Raw genomic sequence first — 23,169 nt, forward strand, 5'->3', positions numbered from 1 at the left:
GGAACAGAAAGAGGAAGAATGCTGATGTACAGGAATGTAGATCATCATGGAATTCTTGCAGTGTTTAGCAAAGAACAGGCATGCTTCTTGAAATACATTTGTATGTGTGGTTACCACACTCCTGGCCAGAATGTTGTTCTAGGGTCATCCACGTGGGTTTTCTATTTTCATATCCTGCATAATTACTGTGATAATATTTTGGAATACATACTTGTTAAGTATTAATATGCTTCAGGGCAGAGTGAAACATATTATTTGGAACCTAGACTATTCCTAAGTCTAGGTTCCTTTGGAATTTTGCATGTACAAGACCATCCATTGAAAGGGGCCACTTAGTCCCCTGACATCAATGGGAATGCCCTGTGACTTGCTTACTCCTGGTAGTAAGTTAGCTGTCAGAGGAAATATATAGATCTTACATGTAAGAATTTAATTGGTAGCATCTCCTCTCTATTCCCTCAGAAATTGGAACATGGCATAAAAAGGCAGTCTGCTCCTAGTTAGCACCAGACCTGGGCACTGGGGACTTAGTCATAGAAGAGGTGTTGAGCATGCTCAGATGTTATGAACCTCCCTGTGTGGAACAACATTTCAGTTAGTGCTGTCTTGTGTGGAGTCTTGATGGTTCTTCAAGAGGTTGAATTAGTGCTCTCTCCACAAAGTTGGGTAGCCCAGGGGAGAATGCCAAGTGGTAACCCAATTGTTGTGTGGGCCTTGGGATGAACACAGGTCCTCCAGCCTGGGAGAAGCTCTGTGTCAGTCAAGAAACCAGGAACAGTCCCCAGACTCGAGAAGAGCCCATGCCAGCCCATTCCCAATTGAAATATAATAGACTAAGCCAGAGTCCTGTTAGCCTTAGTCATCTATTAAATCTACCAGCAGTGGGCCCTACTGTGTGCCCCCAATGGAATGTTTCTTTCCTCAGATGTCTCCCATTTGCTTTCATATTTCACTTAGTAGGTGCATTACCTTTCCTAGCTTATTCAACAGCAAATCCTCAAAAATTCAATAATCCTATAACCAACAGATTTTTGTAACATGAACAAATAAATGTTTTAAAAAGTTAAATTTGGGGGAACTTATGGCCAAGATTGGAGGTGTAGGTAGTTACACTTTGCCTCCTCACACAACTAAAAGAAGGACAACAGCAAATTTAAAAACAAAAAACAACCACAACTGCCAGAAAACCAAACTGTATGGAAGTCCAATAACCAATGAGTTAAAGAAGAAACATTCATCTAGACTGGTAGGAGGGGACGGGATGGGCAGCCAGGGTGTAGAGGATGCACAGCAAGGAGCTGCTAGAGGACCAGGCAGTCCCACATTTGCATGTGGATAAACCAAGAAAAACAACTGGGGAGTGAGACAGACTGCCCAAACCAGGGTTCTACCACAGGGAAAGAAAGCCTCAAAACCTCTATCTATAAAAACCTGTGTGGGTTGTGGTGGCGGGAGAAACTCCCAGCCTCACAGGAAAGTTTGTTGGAGAGACCACAGGGTCCTAGAACATTCATAAGCCCACACACCTGAAAATCAGCACCAGAAGGGCCCAATTTGCTTGTAGGAAGCAGGGGAAGGTACTGAAAGCCGCCTAGAGCTTAGAAAGCGTCATTGTTCCCTATTGGACCCCTCTCCCACATACAGCTCCACAACGCAGCCACCTGAGTTGCCCCACCCTGGTGAATACATAAGGCTCCACCCCTGACAAAGTAATAGGCATGCCAAGACAAAAAAAATATGGCCCAAATGAAAGAACAGATCAAAGCTCCAGAAAAAATACAACTAAGTGATGAAGAGAGAGCCAACCTATCAAATGCACAGTTCAAAACACTGGTAATCAGGATACTCACAGAAATGGTTGAGAATGGTCACAAAATAGAGGAAGAAGTGAAGGCTATGAAAAGTGAAATAAATCAAAATATACAGGGAACCAACAGTGAAGGGATGGGAACTGGGACTCAAATCAATGATTTGGAGCAGAAAGAGAAAAAAACATTCAGCCAGAACAGAATGAAGAAACAAGAATTTAAAAAATTAGGAGAGGCTTAGGAACCTCTGAGACAACTTCAGTGTTACAACATCTGAATCATAGGGGTGCCAGAAGGAGAAGAGGAAGAGCAAGAAATTGAAAACTTGTTTGAAAACATAATGAAGGAGAAATTCCCAAATCTGGTGAAGGAAATAGACCTCTAGGAAGTCCAGGAAGCCAGAAGAGTCCCAAAGAAGTTGGACCCAAGGAAGCACACACCAAGGCATAAAATAATTACATTACCCAAGACAAAAGATAAGGAGAGAATCTTAAAAGCAGCAAGAGAAAAGAAGACAGTTACCTACAAAGGGGTTCCCATAAGACTAAGCTGATTTCTCAAAAGAAACCTTGCAGGCAAGGGGCTGGAAAAAAAGTATTCAAGGTCATGAATGACAAGGACCTACATCCAGGATGACTCTATCCAGCAAAGCTATCATTTAGAATGCAAGGGCAGATAAAGTGCTTTCTGGACAAGGTCTAGTTAAAGGAGTTCATTATTACCAAGTCCTTATTATATAAAATGTAAAAGGGACTTATCTAAGAAAAAGAAAAAGATAAAAAATTTGAACAGTAAAATTAAAACAAAATCACAATGATCAACAACCTAACCTAAAAAAGCAAAAACAAACTAAGGAAACAACTAGAATAGTAACATAATCACAGAAATGGAGATCACATGCAGGGTTATCAGTGGGGAGTGGGAGGGAAGAGAATCGGGGAAAAGGTACGGGGAATAAGAAGCATAAATGATAGAAACAAAATAGACAGGGAGAGATTCAGAATAGTGTGGGAAATGGAGAAGCCAAAGAACTTATATGTATGATCCATGGACATGAACTAAGGAGGGAGGGGGTAAGAATGCTGGTGGGGGAGTGCAGGGTGGAGAGGAATAAAGGGAGAAAAAAATGGAACAACTGTAATAGCATAATCAATAAAATATATTTTAAAAACTTAAATTGTGGTTAGTTGCAGATAAGGTTTTATAGGTAGAAAATACCGAAGACTCACTCCAAAAAACTTTAGAACAAATCAAAAATTTCAATAGAGTTGCAGAATATGAAATCAACATATAAGGTCTGTCTGGAAAAAGTCCAGCCATTGTTAATATAATGAGAATGGTTTGCAATTTGCACAACACTGATGTAGACTGGCAGTGAAGGACTGGAATGTGCATGCATGAAAAACAACGACTTTACTCTACTAGTCAGTAAGGGTGGTAGATGCCATTCAGTGAACATGTGTACTGTATGGCTCTCTCATTCAAAATTACTGAGACAGTAGAGCAATGCATCTGCATCAAATTTGCATTAAGCTTGAACATTCCTCCATGGAAACTATTTGGATGATTCAGAAGGCCACAGCTATGGGCAACTGGTGATTGACAGCTTCATCACAGCAATGCACCCACTTGTGAACCATGTCTCATTAAGAGTTTTTTGTGAAACATCAAATCGCACAGGTGACTCAGTCCCCTTATACCTCATATTTGGTGCCCTGTGACTTCTGGCTTTTCCCAAAATTAAAATCACCTTTGAAAGGGAGGAGATTTCAGATCATCAATGAGATTCAGGAAGATATGATAGGGCAGCTGATGGCCATTGGGAAAACTATGTGTGGTCCCAAGGTGTCTACTTTGAAGGGGACTGAGGCATCATTGTCTTAAGTACAATGTTTCTTGTATCTTGTATCTTCTTCAGTAAATGTCTCTATTTTTCACATTACATGGCTGGATACCTTCTGGACAGACCTCATACAAAAATCAGTAGCATCTCTATACACTAACAAAGAAACATCTGAAAAAGAAATAAAAATTCTTTCATTTACAATATCAAAAACAATAAAATACTTAGAAATAAATTTAACCAAAGAAGTGAAAGATTTGTACAATTTCTTGTAAATGAATGGATCAAAAACCTATGGTACATTTACACAATGGAATACTACACAGCAGGAAGAAAGAAGGAGCTCCTGCCCTTCTTGACAGAATGGGTGGATCTAGAGAGCATTATGTTAAGTGAAATAAGCCAGTTGGTGAAAGACAAATACCATATGATCTCACCTATAATGGAAACCTAATCAAAAAAATAAACAAGCAAGCAAAATATAACCACTGACATTGAAATTAAGATCAAACTGACAATTGCCAGGGGAGAGGTGGGAGGGGATAATGGGGGGTAAAGGGAGGAAAGGTTTTCAGGACCATGTGTAAAGGGCACATGGACAAAACCAAAGGGGGATAGGATCAAGGGTGGGAAGCGAGGATGGCCAGGGTGGGAGGGAATGATGGGGGGGAAATTGAGACAACTGTCCTTGAACAACTATAAATGAGGGGGAAAAAGAAATTGAAGAAGACACCATTAAACATTTAGGAAGGGAATCCCAGTTTGTTAAGACCATCAGCCAAATTTAAAAAAAGGAATGGAAAATACCAATCCATTTATTAGACTTGTAATGAAAAGCAGTTGTATTCCAAGTTGAATTTTTACCATAAGGGTCACCTTGAGAATTTTTTTCCTAATATTTAAGAGTTAAAATAATAAAGAACTACATGACCTATCGGTGTTGGCTGGGTTTGGGGGGAACCCCAGAACTGTCTCTCTAAAAAGACATGGTTTCCACCAGGTTCCGCCTCGTTCCATTTTTGACTGAGCTAAGGGCTGTGATGGACTGGGTGTGGACAGACACAACCTTGAGCCTCTCCAGCTGGATCTGTGTAGAGGACATCTACGCTCACATATTCATCCTGAAGTGTTGGCGGGAGTCGGAAAAAGTAAGCCAATAAAATGCCTTATCCTTATTTGTTTCTCTTAGATACCAGCTGCTTATAAGATTAATGTGAACTTCTGCAAGTCTGGTGGCCAAATAAATGGAGACAGGGGCAAAAATTACTAGGACCTATAAATGTCCTGCTGACTTTCACCCCACTGGAGTTGTGAATCTTGGACACACTGCTGCCTTAGCAATAGCATCTGTATGTGTTCTTCTTTTAGCAACTGTATATTGTAGTTGTTTTTAAAAGAAGAAATGATATATTGCTGTGTGACCCAATAATTCTTAGATGGCTCATTTGGGAACATGAGGGAATGTGCTATGGTGGAGAAAAGTGGGGTCAGGTGGCTTGGACTCAGGGTCATCACCTGATGTTCTCTTTGATGACAGACGATGTAACTGCTTTGTGCAAAGGAAATTATAGTGAAAACAGTTGATCATTCTGCTGGGTTAAATATTGATAGAATTACAATTATTTGTTGGTTTTTCAAGTTTAACAAATGAAACAGGAGCTTGTTGCATAAAAGCAATAAAAACACTGAAGTATTATATCATTTGCTGAGGTGATGTGAAATGTCTTTTTTGCTCTTCTCCATGATACCCTCTTTGGAAAAGTTCTCTCTAATCCATATAATTTCTGTGTTCTTCAGTTAGTTTCTTCTGAGAATTTCAGCTTTATAGTTGTGTGACCCATTTTACTGTGGCTTCTATGTTTGTAGGGTTTATGGGAGTGAAGGAGATGGGGCTGGCAGTATACTTAAAATTATATTAGCTTCTCCTGATTTTTAATAGCAAAAGAGTTATGTAATGACAAAATATGAGAGCCAGTCTACCAAAGGGACATTGAGAGTAGAATCAGGCTGATAAAGACTCTGGAAATCATGACATACAAAGAAAAGTAGAAGGAATCAAGAATTGTTCAGTCTGAAGTCAAAAAAATGGGGAGACAAACTTTCAAATATTGGAAAATAGATTTTAAAATTTGAATTAATTGTAAGATCCAAGAAAACACTATTAAGAAAAGTAGGTAAAAGCTCTGGTAAGTTTCAATAGAACGTAAAGATTCCTCTAACAATCACAGGGGGCTGCTTCACAAGGTGGTCACTGAGAGGTGCCCACATACACACAGTCACACAGAGGAAAATTTACATTGCAAAACTTCTATGATAGGAAGAGCTAGTTCTCTCTCCTGGAACCATTTCTTCAATAGGTATTATATCAGTTGTCTATTGCTTATAACAAACTAGCTCAAAACTTAGTGGTTTAAAAATAACAAACATTTTATCTGCTCACAATTCAGTAGATCTGCAGTTTGAGTGAGAGACTACTGGGCAATCTAGCTTGGGATCACTCCTGTCACTGTCATAGGCAAGGGAAAGACAAGGGAAAGAGTCAGTTCAAGAAAGTAGCAAGTCAAGGGGGTCATTTCAGAGTGGAGAGGATCTGAACCTCTCCCAGATGGTAAGGAAAGGAACAGTAGGAAAAAGAAAAGTACAAATTCTTAGCATCGGAGAGAAAAGAGGAAGTTCCAGATGAGGTTCTAGGAAGAATAACCTCAGAGGCATGGATGGACAAGGTGGGAGTGGAAAAGAGGAATGGCCATTCTACAGAAAGTTGGAGAGAGAGAGACAGTCAGTGAACTGCATGCTCATGCTCAGTAGCCTGTGCTTTCCAGAAAGTAGATGAATTCATCCATAGTGAGCAAGAGAGATATCATTCCAAGTCCCAAAGCCTGCGTAAAGGACCTCGGAAACCAAGAGGTGGCTTCCACTGGGTGAATAGGAGAGGGGCTCTTTTTAAAAAATATATTAATGGTCTCCTTGACTTTATTTTTTTATTGTTGTTTAAGTACAGTTGTCACCATTTTCCCCCACCACTCTCCCCACCCCACCAATCCACACCTCCCACCCTCAATCTTACCCCCCTTTGGCTTGTCCATGTGTCCTTTATACATGTTCCTTGATGACCATTCCACTTTTCCCCACCATTATCCCCTCCTCACTCTCCTCTGGTTAGTGTCAGTTTGTTCTTAATTTCAATGTCACTGGTTATATTTTGCTTGAGTGTTTGTTTTGTTGATTAGGTTCCACTTATACGTGAGATCATATGGTATTTGTCTTTCACCACCTGGCTTATTTCACTTAGCATAATGCTCTCTAGATCCACCCATTCTGTCAAGAAGGGCAGGAGCTCCTTCTTTCTTTCTGCTGTGTAGTACTCCATTATGTAAATGTACCATAGTTTTTGATCCACTCATTCACTGATGGGCACTTAGGTTGCTTCCAGCACTTGGCTATTGTAAATTGTGCTGCTATGAACATTGAGGTGCATAGGTTCATTTGGATTGGTGTTTCAGGATTTTTAAGGTATAATCCAAGCAGTGGAATTGCTGGGTCAAAAGGCAGTTCAATTTTTAGTTTTCTGAGGAAATTCCATACTGTTTTCCTCAGTGGCTGCACCAGTCTGCATTCCCACCAACAGTGTACTAAGGTTCCCTTTTCTCCACAACCTCACTAGCACTTGTTTGTTGATTTGTTAATGATGGCCATTCTGACTGGTGTGAATGTCACTGTGGTTTTAATTTGCATCTCTCTGATGGCTAGTGATGCTGAGCATCCTTTCATATGTCTCTAGGCTCTCTGTATGTCCTCCTTGGAGAAGTGTCTGTCCAGGTACTTTGTCCATTTTTTAATTGGGTTTCTTGTCTTCCTGGAGTGGAGTCATGTGAGTTCTTTATATATTTTGGACATCAAACCCTTGTCTGAGGCATCATTGGCAAATATGTTTTCCCATAGGGTTGGTTCCCTTTTGTTTTGCTGATGTTTTCTTTAGCTGTACAGAAGCTTTTCATTTTGATGAAGTCCCATTTGTTTATTCTTTCCTTTATTTCCCTTCTTCTAGCAAAACTCATTGTTTGCAGGTGACATGATAGTGTACAAAGAAAATCCTATAGACTCCACCAAAAACTCCTCGACCTAATAAGTGAATTTGGCAAAACAGTGTGATACAAAATCAATATTCAGAAATTGAAGGCATTTTTGTATACCAACAATGAAACATCAGAAACAGAAATCAGGGGGAAAAACCCATTTGATATAGCAACAAGAAAAATAAAATACCCAGGAATAAACCTAACCAAGGAAGTAAAATACCTATACTCAGAAAACTATACAACACTGAAGAAAGAAATCAAGGAAGACACAAGCAAATGGGAGCATATACCATGTTCATGGATTGGAATAATTAACATCATTAAAATGTCCATACTACCCAAAGCAATTTAAAGATTCAATGCAATCCCTATTAAAGTACCAATGACACATTTCACAGATATAGAACAAACATTTCAAAAATTTCTATGGAACCATACATCACCCTGAATATCTGCAGCAATTTTGAGAAAGAAGAACAAAGTAGGAGGGATCATAATACCTAACATCAAACTATATTAAAAGGCCACTGTAATCAAAACAGTCTGGTACTGGCATAAGAACAGACACATAGAGCAATGGAACAGAATAGAGAGCCCAGAAATAAACCCAAGTCTCTATAGCCAGTTAATATTTGACAAAGGGGACAGAAGCATAAAATTGAGTAAAAATAGCCTCTTCAACAAATGGTGTTGGGAGATCTAGACAATTACATGCAAAAAAAATGAAACTCAACCATCAACTCACACCATACACAAAAATAAACTGAAGATGGATGAAAGATAAATAGAAGTTGCAATACCATAAAAGTCCTAGAGGAGAACATAGGCAGGAAAATCTCAGATATTCTATGCAGTAATATTTTCACCAATATGTCCCCTAGGAGAGGGGCTCTTAAAAGGGATATTTTTTCTGAATCAGAACTCACATAACTGCCCCACATAGGTACAGGGCCACTTTTCATGTGAACAGCTGTGTCTTTCCTGTTTATCAACTTATATATGATTTTTTCTGTTTTTGAGCCAACAGGTGACAATCCTTCTGAGTGTAATGAGATAGTCCTACCTATTGTCATCCTTCTGATAAAAGACAGGGTCATCCTGACCTAGAATACTAGACATTTCTACACCTCAAAAGAGTTGAAATCATCCTTTTATCCTTTTTATTTTATCCTTAAGAAATAAAAGCCTCATCCAGCAATTTCACTTCTGGGAATATATCTGAAAAATACCCAAAACACAAATTCAAAAGAATATATGTACCCTTATGTTCACTGCAGCATTCTTTACAATAACCAAGATATGGAAGCAGCCAAAATGTCCATCAATAGATAAGAGGGGGAAAAGCTGTAATATATTTACACAATGGAATACTATTCAGTTGTATAAAAGAAGGAAATCTTACCCTTTGTGACAGTATGGATGGACCTGGAGATTATTATGCTAAGTGAAATAAACCAGTCAGAGAAAGACATTTAAATATTGTATGATTTCACTTATATGTGGAACCTAATGAACAAAATAAACCAACAAACAAAATAGAAACAGACTCAGATACAGAGAACAGACTGGCAGCTGTCAGAGTGGAGGGAGCTTGGGGGTGGGCTCAGTAAAAAGGGTGAAGAGATTAAGAAGAAATAAAACCTCATAGACACAGACAACAATATGGTGATTACCAGAGGGGAAAGGGAGGTGGGGAGAGGTAGAAGAGAATAATGGGGAAATAAATACTGATGGAAGGAGACTTGACTTGGGGTGGTAAACACAAAATGTAATATATAAATGATGTATTATAGAATTGTATAGCTGAAACTTATATAATTTTATTAACCAATGTCACCCCAATAAGTTCAATTTTGGAAAAAAAAAAGAAAGAAAAGCTTCATTTTAATGTATTGCCTCTACTTGAATATATGCTTCTATCTAATGCTAAGTCCATGGCTATTCAAATCACACATGGTAAAACATCCTGAGAAATCTAGGTATGTGGGAGGTAACTACTAAGGAGTCTAAACAAATCTGACACTAGTTTCTACTTCATTCCATAAGAGACTGAAACATTACCAATGATGATCATTTGTCTATAATGAAGCAGAAGAGTAAGCTTCTTTTAAAAGCAACTTTTCTTGGAGATTATTCCATATTGAATGTAATATGTTCCATATGCATTTTATGAAAAAAACAATATCCTGACAAGCCAAATGCTGGTATGAGCACACATGCAATGCAGGCCTCGCACTCCAAGTAACTTTTCACAGTGATTTCCATGAAGCCACCTCCCAAACACTTTTTTTTTAATTTTTATTGTTATTCAGTTACAGTTGTCTGCCTTTTCTCCGCATCCCTCCACCCCACCCCAGCCAAACCCACCTCCCTCTCCCGCCTCCACCACAATGGAATTCTACACAGCAGAGAGAAAGAAGGAGCTTATACCCTTTGCAACAGCATGGATGGAACTGGAGAGCATTATGCTAAGTGAAATAAGTCAGGCAGTGAGGGACAAATACCATATGATCTCACCTTTAACGGGAACACCTCCCAAACACTTTTAAGAAGCCGTTTGGCAATGTAGCACGGCAGGAACTGCAAACTAAGAAATGTAGATGAGACTTGGCTCACCTGGAAAGGGGTGATGGAGCAGCATAGAACAAGAAGGTGACAGTTGCTTTGAAAGTGAAGGGAAAGATAGACTCACAATTAGTGAGAGGCCAAAGGTTTTGGCCCTGTTCTGCCCTGGGAAATGCATGGAGGGGTGAGTAGGAGAATGGAAGGGAGGTTCTGGGAGATTTTAAGGTAAGCCTGAAAGACACTGGCCTTCAGGAGAGGAACCAACATGGTCCCACTTTAAGCAGAAAAGACTTAAACTGTTCTGACAGAGAATAGATAAACCTATTTTAACTCACAAAGCTCTTCATTATGTAACACTAGGGTGCTGTTGGAGTGGGTTAAGTGGGCCATTATCTAAACTTGCCTCATTGACAAAATAATAGAAAAGCAAGTCTGGGTGTCTGTGTATGAAATATATATATTTCAAATTTTCAAATATTCTAGTTTTTCTTTCAAAACAGAAAGTTCTAAGCACCAATATTAGATTCCAGTGCAAAGATGTTAAAATACTATCCTTAATCTGAACCTCATGCAATTTCAAAGTACATAGTCACTTAGAAGCATGATCTTTTGCACTGAGTAAACAATGCTTTCCATACTGGCTCTGACCCACCCCCAAGTCCAGCTCCTGTCCTCGTGTTCCCAAGTCCATATTCAGGAATCACTGAATGTCAGAGTGTAAGGCCCTTCAACAGTGTTCTTTAAGTCCTCAGAGAGGCCTCTGCTGGCTTCCAGACCTCTCTCTTAGTTTGAAACCTAGAGCTCAGTGCCTAACAGGTAGAATGTGTATTATTTTTCCTTACCTTAACCTACTGAAATGAGCACATCCCAAGGAAGTGTTAGCTCCAGGTTGGGGAGGAGGCACAACTGTCCCCTTATGTATGTAGCCTAGCTTAACTTCAGGGGTCACCCTGGAAGGAAAGTAGGTCACTGCGAAGCAACATTTAAGCAAGGAATATACATATAGAGCTGGAGTGGTTTTAATACCAGCCAGAAAAGCTGGTTCCTCCCACCTTGCCCAAGGACTCTAAGACAGTGCTTAGTGGGTCCTTAGTAAAGCAAATGGAAGTGATTTCAGCCCTACCAAGCACACTGCTCTTGTATAGGAGCAAGTCTATTGTGTGACACACACATACCTACCACCACCTCCTACCTTGCCCAGCTCAGCACAGGATCCAAGCATGGGTGCCTGCAGAGTTACAACACCGAGAGGGGGCTGGTTGATCCTACAGACCTTATTGCATGTGAACAACATTGTTTTGATACCATCTGTGATGAATGATATGAAAAATGTTTTTCTACCCACCAAAGAGAAGGAGGGATCAGTTGAAAGGCACAGCTTTTGAATACTCGGAAATTTTAAATAAAATATCTTTCTCCCACATGATAAAACCAGAGGCTTTACTCAGCAGAGTATTTGATCTATTGGTGCTTAGGTTCATCACTAGCAAAACCCACACTGCAATTTTAAGGAGAAAGTTGCTCAAGTCCTATTGGTCCCCCATGGCACCATAGTGGGCACATGTAGGGAGCTCATTACAGCTTCATGTCACTACCTAACTATGTTCCCAGGTTTGGACAAGGTTGTCCTCACCACTTCAGAGCAAACAGAGTGGAATCAGGGCTAAATCAAGTCACAACCCCATGGGAAGAGCCCCCATCCTCCCCATCTGCTTTTCAAGGGGCAGTGGCCTGAGCCTTGTGTAAATTTTTCCATTACAGAGATACCCCCAGCCCCGGGGGCAGAAGAAGAAGAAAGTGGTGAAGTATGGCATGGGAGGCATGATCATCGTGCTGCTCATCTGTATTGTCTGGTTTCCTCTTCTCTTCATGTCTTTGATCAAATCTGTCGCTGGGGTGATCAACCAGCCCTTGGATGTCTCAGTCACAATTACTCTGGGAGGTTACCAGGTAATCATAGTTCATGTCCTACAGGTCTTACTTACCTGCAAGTACCTTATCTAATGCATTCCTCTCCTGATAACCACCTACTGGATGTTTAGTTAGGTTTTGTCAATCCATATTTCCTATCTAAATTTTGACTTCTCAGTGAATATGTGACATTTGAAATAAGATACAGAAGACAGAGAAAGAAGGGTTCTGTTCTAGTTTTGAGTGTAAGAATAATCACTTCAAAAAGAGATCTCTGAGGCTAGCTGCCACTGGGATTTCAGTGTGTGACATACTATGCAAATATTTTTCCTTCAACCCAGGATGCAGAGAAGAGCTTCAGAATATTGACAATACTGTGTATCTTGTTTTACAGCCTATTTTCACAATGAGTGCCCAGCAAAGCCAGCTGAAAATTATGGACCAGCCAACATTTGATAAATTTATAAAATCTTTCTCTAGGGACACTGTAAGTAAATATGTATAATAGATCTCTATGAAAACCTTTCATCTAGGTGAGCAAGTGGTTGTCATATTACTACCAATCTGTCATGGTTTGTGGGGTGGGGGAGCTTTTCAGAGATTATCAGCTGTACACAGCAGATTCCTAGCCACTGACTGTTTTGATAATCTAAGACATTATGGCTATATTATTGGATGTAAGTGTTAATAATGTTAATTTTATTTCAGAACATTTTAGTGTAAGCTCAACAGGTGATGATCCTTTTACAAATTTTAATTTTTTTAATTGTGGTAATACTGATCCTTTTCACTGTTGGGTCTACTCTGGTAATCTGTCCTAAAGAAGTTCAAAATATGGCAAAAGCACTATGTCAGTGGGTACTTTTGATAGCATTCCCCGTATTAGTAAAAACTGGAAGCAACTGGAGGAGTCACCAAGTAGGGACTGGTTGAATAAGTCATGGTATATGTATGGAGTGAATTTGATTAGCACTGACTTCCCTAGGATAGTCACAGTAGACAAGGTTTCTTTATATTTCTTTACAAGACACTTTATATTTCTTTACATGCTATGTTGTCTGAATATTTTCCAAGTAACTTCTTTTGTAATAAAAAATAATTATTACAAGGACTGTACATGGCATGAAAATTTCTCAAGATAAAACATAAATGAAAAAGTATTCAGAATTTTTTCAATGATAAAAAGTAAGATATACATCCCCTACTGCATAAAACAGCGATAATGTTCTGGTGGCAAAGTTGTGGCTAATGTTATTCTTTTCTCTACATTCCAACTGTTAATAATATTATAACATGATTTTTTCATAATTAAAGTTTGTTTTACAAATAATACTTTTCATTTAATTTTTGAAAAGTGACTAGGCAAACACAGGTTTTTCTCTTTTGTAAAATTATTGGTTTATAATGTACACTGTCAAAACCAACCTTGAAGGATGAAGAGCTGGGAGGACAGGGCCAGGATGTCCTGGGTGGATGAAGTTTGACTTTCTCCTAAGAGGGACATTTTTTAATGGTTGATAAATTTTCTTTTTAGTATGAAGGGAAAAAACACTAAATCATCTGAGTTTTCTTCACTATTTATTTGCAATGGTTCCACAGTTGTATTGATGAGGCAGCATCACCAAGGCTGTTTAACGATGTCACTGGGAGCTGCCCATACCTGTGGGTAGGGGAATTAAGTCAGTGCAACAGAAGACCAAGATAACCCATTATAGAAATTTTCCCTTAATATGCAGAAATCCTCTTCATACAGTCAGTTAAAAGGACGAGTAATGACTTTCTCTATACATCCTCATGTATGTGATCTATTTATGAATGTGCATTTTTGTGCATATAGGGTGCTATGCAATTTCTGGAAAATTATGAAAAAGAAGACATAACAGTAGCAGAACTCGAAGGAAACTCAAATTCTTTATGGACCATCAGCCCTCCCAGTAAGAAGAAAATTATAGAGGAACTCAGGAACCCCAATAGTAGCTTCTCTGTTGTTTTTTCATGGAGTATTCAGAGGTAGTTACTATATTTCCATGCATAATTTCCCCTTTTCCCTAATTAAACTCGGGGTGGGGGAGGTAAGAGGATAGAAAAATTAAATTAATGTGGATCTTAGTTCACATTATATCTTGGGAACATTCATTCAATGCTACAGCTAACCTTTTCTTTATTAAATATGATTTGCCTGGGAATCACTGACAAAACTAAGGACTTCTTGCTTTTCCTTTTTACTACTAAGTTCCATTTTAAAGGGAGGCTAGCAATGAGTTCTGTGAACAAGAGAGAAGTAGAGAGAAAAGAGGGTGATGACTCATAAAACGAAACAGAGTCTGGGTATATTGTAAGATTCCCCTGAAAGGTTGAAGTTTGGTCTTAATCATAAAGAACGTGCTGCCTCTGGAACCCTGACTTCTCACTTGCATGTTTCCAACATGCGGAAGCCCTAGCAGACCTTTTCTCCAAGTGTGAGATGTGAGAGCAGTTTGGCAGACCCAGCAGGGGAGAGCTGAGGAAAACTGCTCTTCACCTACCCTGAGGCAATGGCCAGTATGCAGCTCCTACTTCACTTATGTAGACAGAGCATGTCTTAGTAAAAGTTCTCGCATCCTAAAGCCCAACATGTAGGTGAAGCAGCTCACACAGCACAATATACCAGCTGATTAGTTTAGTTTCCTCCATCACTGTTGTGACTCAGGACTCTATACCAGTTTGTCAGTCAGATTTTAGGTTCATTGGGCTCCACAATTCCAGCTTCTTGGATGGAATTAAGAAAGAATTGTGACAGCTAGTGGGGGTCAGGGGAGGTGAGGGGGTGGAGGGATTGAGCAAAAAGGAAAAAAGACTCATGGACATGGGCAACAATGTGGTGATTGCTGGGTGGACGGGGTATAACAGGACTAAATGGTACTGGAAAAATACAAGAAATATTAAATTTTAAAAAAGAATTGTGATAGGTACAGAAGAGAGCCTTCTAGAATCTAAAGTGCATTCATGGGGAAATAATAAAGAAATATTTCAAAGGGGGCAGTTCAGAATTTTAAGAATCCCTGTAATCTTATTTCCTCCTTTTAAATGTCCCAAGTTCCTCACATGGAATTCTGTAATGCAAAAAAAATTAACTTATTAGTCTTTGAAGAGCTACCAAAAAGCAACAGCAACATTAAAAACAATTTCTGATGGAACATTCTTTTAAAAGGTGAATTCTATTGATCACCACGAAGGCCAACTTCATTGGATTGATATAGAGAGTTCAGGACATTCATATCAGAGTAGTAGGATGGTTTCTCCTTTGGTCAGGAGACTCCTCACTTGCCATCTGTTTTAAAAGTGTTCGTGACTTCCCTAAGTTTTACCAACTTGGTTGTCTAAGAAACTGGACATAACAAACGGTCAGGTGGACAGAAAGGGTGGGGGTTGACAGTTGTGAACCCAATAAAACCCTGGTGAAATTAATAAAATTAAGAGTCAAGTGAGTTTTTAATTTCTCTTCCAGATTTCTGAATAATCATTGAAATTGATTTTTTTTTCTTTACAGAAACATGAGTCTGGGTGCAAAAGCAGAAATAGCAACAGATAAGCTTTCTTTTCCTCTTAAAAATACCACACGAGAGAATATAGCTAAAATGATAGAAGGCAATGACATAGAAAGTTCAAATACGCCAGTGTAAGTTGACTTTCTGATTAATATAGCTTTAATATGTGTATGTATCCTGTACAGAATCTCTACCTATGAATTCATCACATGCAACAAATGCAACTTTTGTGATACTTTGGTAACACAAGTGAGTATCTATTTGGAGACCTTATTGTGCTGGAAAAGAAACTCTATTCTCTCCCTTCTCACTCTTCGTCCACCTAGCTAGGGAGTATTGCTCTTGTCTCCAAGCAGCAAGTATTGCTGTTATATTACCATAATCACCAAAAGCCAGGGAATGACCCTTCAAGCCCCCTTTCCTACTATTACTCCTGCCACAGGTTCACTGAATGCTTAGCCAATGAATGGGGGTGGGGTGGAGGTTCAGGGAGTATGTGAGGGGAAGACAAAGGATAAACAGAAATTTGAGGGAAATATTACATTTTAACATATTATCCTGCCATGTAAGTACTCCATTTCAAACATATCCAAGATATGATGTTTAGATTCTAATGTAAGAATTAGCAAGAGAAAAAAGTGCAGTTGGTCAAAAATTGCTGAATGGAGTATTTCAGATGTCCACCAGCTATTTATTTACCAGTTCTGTCCTTCAATAAGCCCTGGTCCCATTGTTACGTGTTGAATGTAAAAACCACCATGATGCAGCCTTTACACATATTTTTAACTGAAATATCCTTTGTTAATCTCTAAAGTTGAAGGGCCCTGAAGGTCATCAAATTCCACCCCTGCCCCATCACTTTCTAATACAAGTAGGCCTAGAAGGATGGAATAACCGTCTAAGGTCACCCAGCTCACCCTGCAGAGGTAGGATGAGGTCCAGGTCACCAGTTCTCTCCTTATACCTCACTCTTATCACTAGATCTAATGCATTCCACTTGATTATAGATACTTCTGAAATCCTTAAAATTAAAATTAGAAGAGCACTCAATATTATTGATACAAATGATAGGCTCCTAGTAAAAAAGATAGCCCTTTGCTTCAGAAACAGTACAGATATGGGAAAATCTCGGTAGCAATTTTGAAGCATTAACTAGCTCGTGAACAGCATTTACGTGAGTATTTGGATAGAACCTGGTGAATTCTTTTGGCTTCAGAAAATTCTGATTTTAATGGAATCCCATAAATTATAATGACTGCACATTGAATAAACATATGAAGACTATCACTATTATTTGTTTGATATAAGGTCAAAATAGCAACAAAAACACAATTTTATGTGTGTAAAACAACTAAAACTTAATTCCTCTTTTTTTTTAATGCACAGGACTATAGAAAGGATCTACCCATATTATGTAAAAGCTCCTAGTGACTCTAACTCCAAACCTATAAAGCAACTTTTATCTGGTAAGAGTAAGAAGGAATCATTTCAGAAATCTTTTAAACTTTCTTTTATTCAACTTCTACAGTTTGCATTTTTCAGCCTTTATCAAGCTACTTTCCAGTTTTCTTTCCCTGTGTGATGCAACTTGAAAGCAGAAGACTTCACCAGCCAGAGGAATCATTCACTTACTCAGAAGCCATGGTCTTCATTTTCATTTTTTTTATTGATATAGAAACTGATTGACTCAAATTCACATTTAGTGACTTATGTTTCTGCTTAGTCAGTCTATTAACTTCTATTAGCAACCATATCTGTGCAGAAAACTGCCCCATACAGTGTTAAATATGGAGGCACCACAATAGGAGCAATGAAAAGATAGCAGGAAATGTATTTGATTCAGCCCACAGTTGATTAAATATCAACAGTAGTGCTCAGGGGACTATGTTTTCCCCTTACAACCATGATGAGAGTGAATTGATGTTTTTGGATTCCTTTAACAATCAAACACTGTTTGACTTAATGAATTACTTGAGCCAGAGTAACTATATACATATGGTCAAGGTAGAGGACATGCAGTATTCAGTTCATGCTCATTCATTTGCCATAGTCACTGTCACCAGGATCTGTGGGGCTCATGTTTAAGTAGAAAGATAGAGATGTAAGTAAGTAATCAGTTAGACTCCTCCATGGAAATTGCCAGAAGTAGAGGGCCTGGAGGGCAAGTGCTGGCCAGATCCCACTCTTACAGGCTTTTCTTCTTCAATAGTAAATTAGTATGTCTTGCAAGGTAATTGTGAGATGCATTGAGAACTTTGCTATTTCCTTTTCAATTCAGACCAGTTCTAGGAATATTTAGTCTGAGAGTACAGATTGTTCAACAATCATCCATTTCTCAAAAGAATTCTGTTCTTCAGCGGGCTCTTCCCTGCTGCTGCCTTCCAGAGTGGGTCCAAACTGACCAGGAAAGTTCCTTTAACCTTTTTCTGCTTCTTGGCAAAACATCTTGTATTTTCATACTTCCTCCTTACCTTCAGCCTCAAAGGGAGATGTGCCCTTGCTCTCTTCCAAGGTCAGCCTCTCCCTATGCCCCAGACCTCTTCCCTTCCCTGCCTTCACTTATCCCCCTCCTCTTTTCTGGGTCCTTTCCCTCTCCCTACACTGACTTGTCTGTCTGGCAGTGATTTGAGTTCCAGCTTACAAGGTCTTACTCTCCCGACCTGATTGCATGGCCTTGGTATTCTCAGATCCTGCCCACAACAACCTAACTGGTTATCTGATCAGCTTTACTGAGTTATCCCTAATCATCGCCACAAGGTATATTTACCAGAAGTTGATGGTTATTACCAGTTTACCAAGGAGGAAACTGAAGCTCAGGTGTGAAATACTCAGCTGAGGTTATACAAGTAGTATGTGTAGAAACTAAATATAAACCTGGGCCTATCTGGGCCCAGGGCCAGATTTTCTCCCTTGGAACTGTCTCTAGACTTCAGAACCAAAACTATTCCTATTCCTGAGTGTTCTGAGTAATTCACATTCTTCCTGGATAAGGACTGTAATTTTTACCAGTCTTCTACATTCTTCACTCTTCTTCCATCCATCCATACTTCCATCCATCCATCCAACAAACAGATATTTATTGTCCATCATTGTTCTAGATCCCTATGATCTAGGAATTTAGCATGAAATAATGCAGATATGGTCCCTGCCCTCACAGTGTTTTTAGTCCACCACCATGATTCTCAGTGGAGGCCCTATTATCGCTGGCAAGGTCTGCCTCTTCTTAAGACCACCAAAGGATCTGCATTCAATGTAACTAAACTTTTTGTTTACCCTACTTTTTACTTATTCTTTTACATTCACCCTATGCAGTCATTGACCATTCACTATGGGTTTTCATAACTTTGCAGAGATTCATGCCATCAATCCTGCCTGAAAGTGTCTCTTCTCCCCATTCCATTTCCACCTACTGAAGTTCTTATTCAGTCAAAGTCAGTTCAGAATTCACCTCCCCTGGGAAGCCCTCATGGATTATACCAACCAAAAGACATCTCTCCAAGCTAGCAGAACTTTGTCAATGCAGGTCTTATGATTGTTGCCATATGCCCATAAACTGTGCTTGTGTACACGGCCTTTTCCTATTGAGATAAGAAACTATGCTGTGTGCAACTTTTCAACTCCTTAGCACCGAACAGAGTACCCTGTCTTTAAAAGACACTTGATAAATGTAGGTAATATGAATGAACCAGTCAATTAAATCAAGAGTCAGTGACTTGGGTTTTAAATGTCTAATTGGTTGTTTGGAATTATCAGCCAAGATAATTTGTAGCATGTAGCTATAGTGACTGACCTCTTTCGTGAAAAACAGAAACCCATACATACCTAGGGCCCACTCTTTCTTTTCTAATTACTTTGTTAATTTGTCCATATGTACATCCTAGAATCATATGCCATGGCCAGGAATCAGGTTTTACCATCTGAAGACTGTTGATGTTCATTAAATCCTAAAATTCTCATGCTAACTTGATTTCATTTTTCTTTTCTTCCAGAAAATGATTTCAAGAATATCACCATCATTTTGCACAGAGATAATACAATTAAATCTAACAGTGAGTGGTGGGTTCTCAATCTGACTGGAAATAGACTATACCATAAGGAAGTCCAGGCCTTAGAGCTGGTGGTCTTCAATGACAAAGTCAGCCCCCCCAGTCTGGGCTTCCTGGCTGGCTATGGGTAAGGAATCATTTAATAATTAACATTTATAAGAGTCTACTTCTTCTAACCACTATGCTATATACTGTGAACTAACACAAATTGAATATAAAATGTAGTGGAAAATACAATTGATAAAATAAAAAAGAAAACATTTCTGTTCTTTACATAGGGTCTCCTTATATAAAGTTAAAGATAGGAAGCCGTTTATCTTAACATTTTCCAGTTTTATAGCTGAAATATTAAAATTCACAGATCCTTGGCCCTTCATCTTAAAAAATGAGGAACCAAAGTCCTTGAAGAAGTCACAATGCCTTGTGTGAATCAAACTATTAATGACGGGACTCAGAGCTATACTCTGGCTTTTTAACTAAATCTTCCTGTTATGGCCTAGTTTGATGCAATTCGGTGTTTAAACTAAGAAATTGGCATAAAAATACCTCTTTCTTCTGTCTTTAGATTTCCTTATGACCTTAGCAGATATAGGATCAGTTAGAAAGCACAGTTTCATTCAAGTCATATTACCCTTTAACCATGTTCTGATGTTTAAAATCCTAGGACATGCACAGCCCTTACAAGTGCAAACAGAAAGCTTTCTACTTCCCAGAATGAGCCTCTTAAGAAATCATTGTCTGTCAAAAGTTTCATTATAAAAAGAATCTCTGTGAAATATAGTTATTAAGGTAAAAAGTATTAGGAACAGAAAGGTGTATATAGTACAATTGGATTTCTACCAAATATACTATGTAGTTAATGTATGTATTATATGCAGTAAAATCACCTGAATTCATACATAAAACTGTTAACACAGGTAAATCCCAAAATGTGAGATTTCAAAGGACTTTTATTTTTCAACTTTTACAGTTCTGTAATGTATAATTTTTTGAGAAAGGACTTGAATTACCTTTTTTATCAGAAAAGAGTAAATGTTTTCACCAAAGGGAGAAGTTTTATTTTTTGATAACTTTATCATATTTTCTATGGATTTTGAAGGAAACTTATGCTTTTCTTTTAGGTATGTTCTATTAACCATATTTAACTGCTAGATACAATTTCTACTTAATTTTTTTTCAGTATCATGGGATTATATGCTTCAGTTGTCCTTGTGATTGGGAAGTTTGTCCGTGAGTTCTTCAGTGGGATTTCTCACTCCATCATGTTTGAAGAGCTTCCAAATGTGGATCGAATTTTGAAGTTATGCACCGATATTTTTTTAGTTCGAGAGACAGGGGAATTGGAGCTAGAGGAAGATCTCTATGCCAAATTAATATTCCTGTACCGTTCACCAGAAACCATGATCAAATGGACTAGAGAAAAAACAAATTGATACCTTAGGACAAAGACTACAAATCAAGTTAATATTTGAATTTTTAAAGAAAAGCACAATATTCTCATAAGAGCTAAAGCATTTCTAGTTCAATGGAAGTGGTTTCTCTTCTGACAGGTGGCCAAAAGGAGTTGTCTTCTTTTTGTAGTCAAAGCTACCTTGCAAGTTAAAGCACTGTTGAAAAGTTATTCATAGTTCCATTTCTCTGAAATCAGGGCTACTTGGTTTATGTTTTAATCAACAGTGCATTGCATTCTGATAGATTATATGAAGGAATAATTGATGGGTCTCCTCCCTTTGAGAACCAGAAGAGAAGAAGGAAGAAGGAAAGATGCCATGTTTTCCTGTGTGAGGACTGCGTCCTTCCAGAAAAGCCTCTAATAATGCGATCCACAGCGCTCCATCGCCAAGGAGGAAGCTCTTATGGGGAGAATAGATGGGCCTCAGCACAACCCAAATATACAACAGCAATAGGAGGCTGAAACTCCTAAATATAATTCTAGGAGGAAAAGAGAGAGGGAGCGGATGACCCATGAACATGCCAGTGATGGATAAGCCTCATTCTAAGCAAAAAGATAACTTAGTGATACTCTTACTGCCTTATCTTAACTGAAGACTAATAAAAAATTTTCCATTAAACACCAGTGACTTCTCAGGAAAAAAAAAAAGCAGCAAAACAAATATGTGGACACTGGCTTTGTTGAGGCCCAGCCAGTGATTCATTTCAATGGTGGTGGCTGTTCCACTTCAGAGAGTTACTGCTCCTGGTGAAATACAGACATCAGTAGAAAGATAAAAAATGCCTCCCAGCAGATGTGGAGTACTTTGACTTTGTAACTCTTTATTATCGGAGGTCATGAGCTCCCTTCTATATTCCCCATCCCTCAATACACTTTTCTCATTTCGATTATATAAGGCAATGGTTTTTCCAGTATGTGACATTTTCCTTCCTGTTTTTCAGGTATATCAAAGAGTTTACATATTCCAATTCACATTTTTACATATGAGACGGGTTTTTTAAGTTCATAATTATGAAAGAAATATGTATATTGAGCTTGGGGAAATAAAAAATGGCCTTTTCTTAAATTATTGTTATTGGTAATACAACCTCTTCATTAAATAGCAATGTAGCATGGAAATTTATGACTGAAATGTAATTTTCATTCCATATTAAAACACAGTTTCTGAGAAGAATCATTGAATGGACTAGAATATGTCAAAAAATGATCCTATGTAGTTTGAGTTCAGGACTGACTTAAAATAAAACACATCTTGCAAAGTCATTTTAAGAATACTCTTCATTCTGCCTTTTTGAATGAACTAGGAAAAGTAATTTTGTTCAATGTTGTTACAAGGAGTTTTAAAAATGAACTGAGATAAGAATTCACTTATTTTTGGTTTGATTGGTCTTTTTTTTCTCATGTAGATACTCTATGTGAATAACGTAAGCAGGAAGTAACTAACAAATTAATTTCCAGAAGAATCTATTATAGTGAATATGGAGCTTTAAAAAATAGCAGAATTCAAATGATCTTCAGCATATTGTAGAGAATTAGTGAATATTTATCTAACTGTGAAGGCTGCTGAAATAAACAGCTTTGATAATTGAAACAATAAACTCAAACCACTTAGGGAACTCTGGCCTGAGTGATGAGCTCCCAACAATAGAAAGAATCATTGCGCATATTTCTGATTTGAATTCTTTCCGTTTATACTGTCAACAAGGAATATACAGAGAACATGGTATAACACATTTTAAAAAGAGGAAAGTAGAAAAATGCTCCTGAAAAAAATACTGTAAAGGTCAAAGTATATCAGAATTGCAATATTTCTCAAGAAAACAATTTCCAGGTTTCAAGAAAAAAGCCTCCGGAGGGTTAAGGGGGGGAATATAGAAGTGTCAACATAAGAGATGTCCACATATAGAATTTTTAGAGTTTATTTGAGCCAAACATAT

The 23,169-nt window shown here is 38.4% G+C and overlaps 1 protein-coding gene across 1 annotated transcript in view; it reads left to right on the forward strand.

Moving 5' to 3' along the window:
• Positions 1–22,482, forward strand: part of PIEZO2 (piezo type mechanosensitive ion channel component 2) — a 504,531-nt gene extending 482,049 nt beyond the window's left edge. The window contains exons 48-55 of the mRNA XM_045187937.3: positions 4,652–4,799; positions 12,057–12,245; positions 12,601–12,693; positions 14,044–14,216; positions 15,736–15,864; positions 17,120–17,199; positions 19,723–19,906; positions 20,960–22,482. Of these exons, the coding sequence (XP_045043872.2) occupies positions 4,652–4,799; positions 12,057–12,245; positions 12,601–12,693; positions 14,044–14,216; positions 15,736–15,864; positions 17,120–17,199; positions 19,723–19,906; positions 20,960–21,212 (1,249 nt within the window). The 3' untranslated portion in view covers positions 21,213–22,482. The remainder of the gene's footprint in view (positions 1–4,651; positions 4,800–12,056; positions 12,246–12,600; positions 12,694–14,043; positions 14,217–15,735; positions 15,865–17,119; positions 17,200–19,722; positions 19,907–20,959) is intronic.
• The last annotated feature ends 687 nt before the right edge of the window (positions 22,483–23,169 follow it).

Source organism: Desmodus rotundus, chromosome 10, assembly GCF_022682495.2.
Source record: "Desmodus rotundus isolate HL8 chromosome 10, HLdesRot8A.1, whole genome shotgun sequence".
NCBI lineage: Eukaryota > Metazoa > Chordata > Mammalia > Chiroptera > Phyllostomidae > Desmodus > Desmodus rotundus.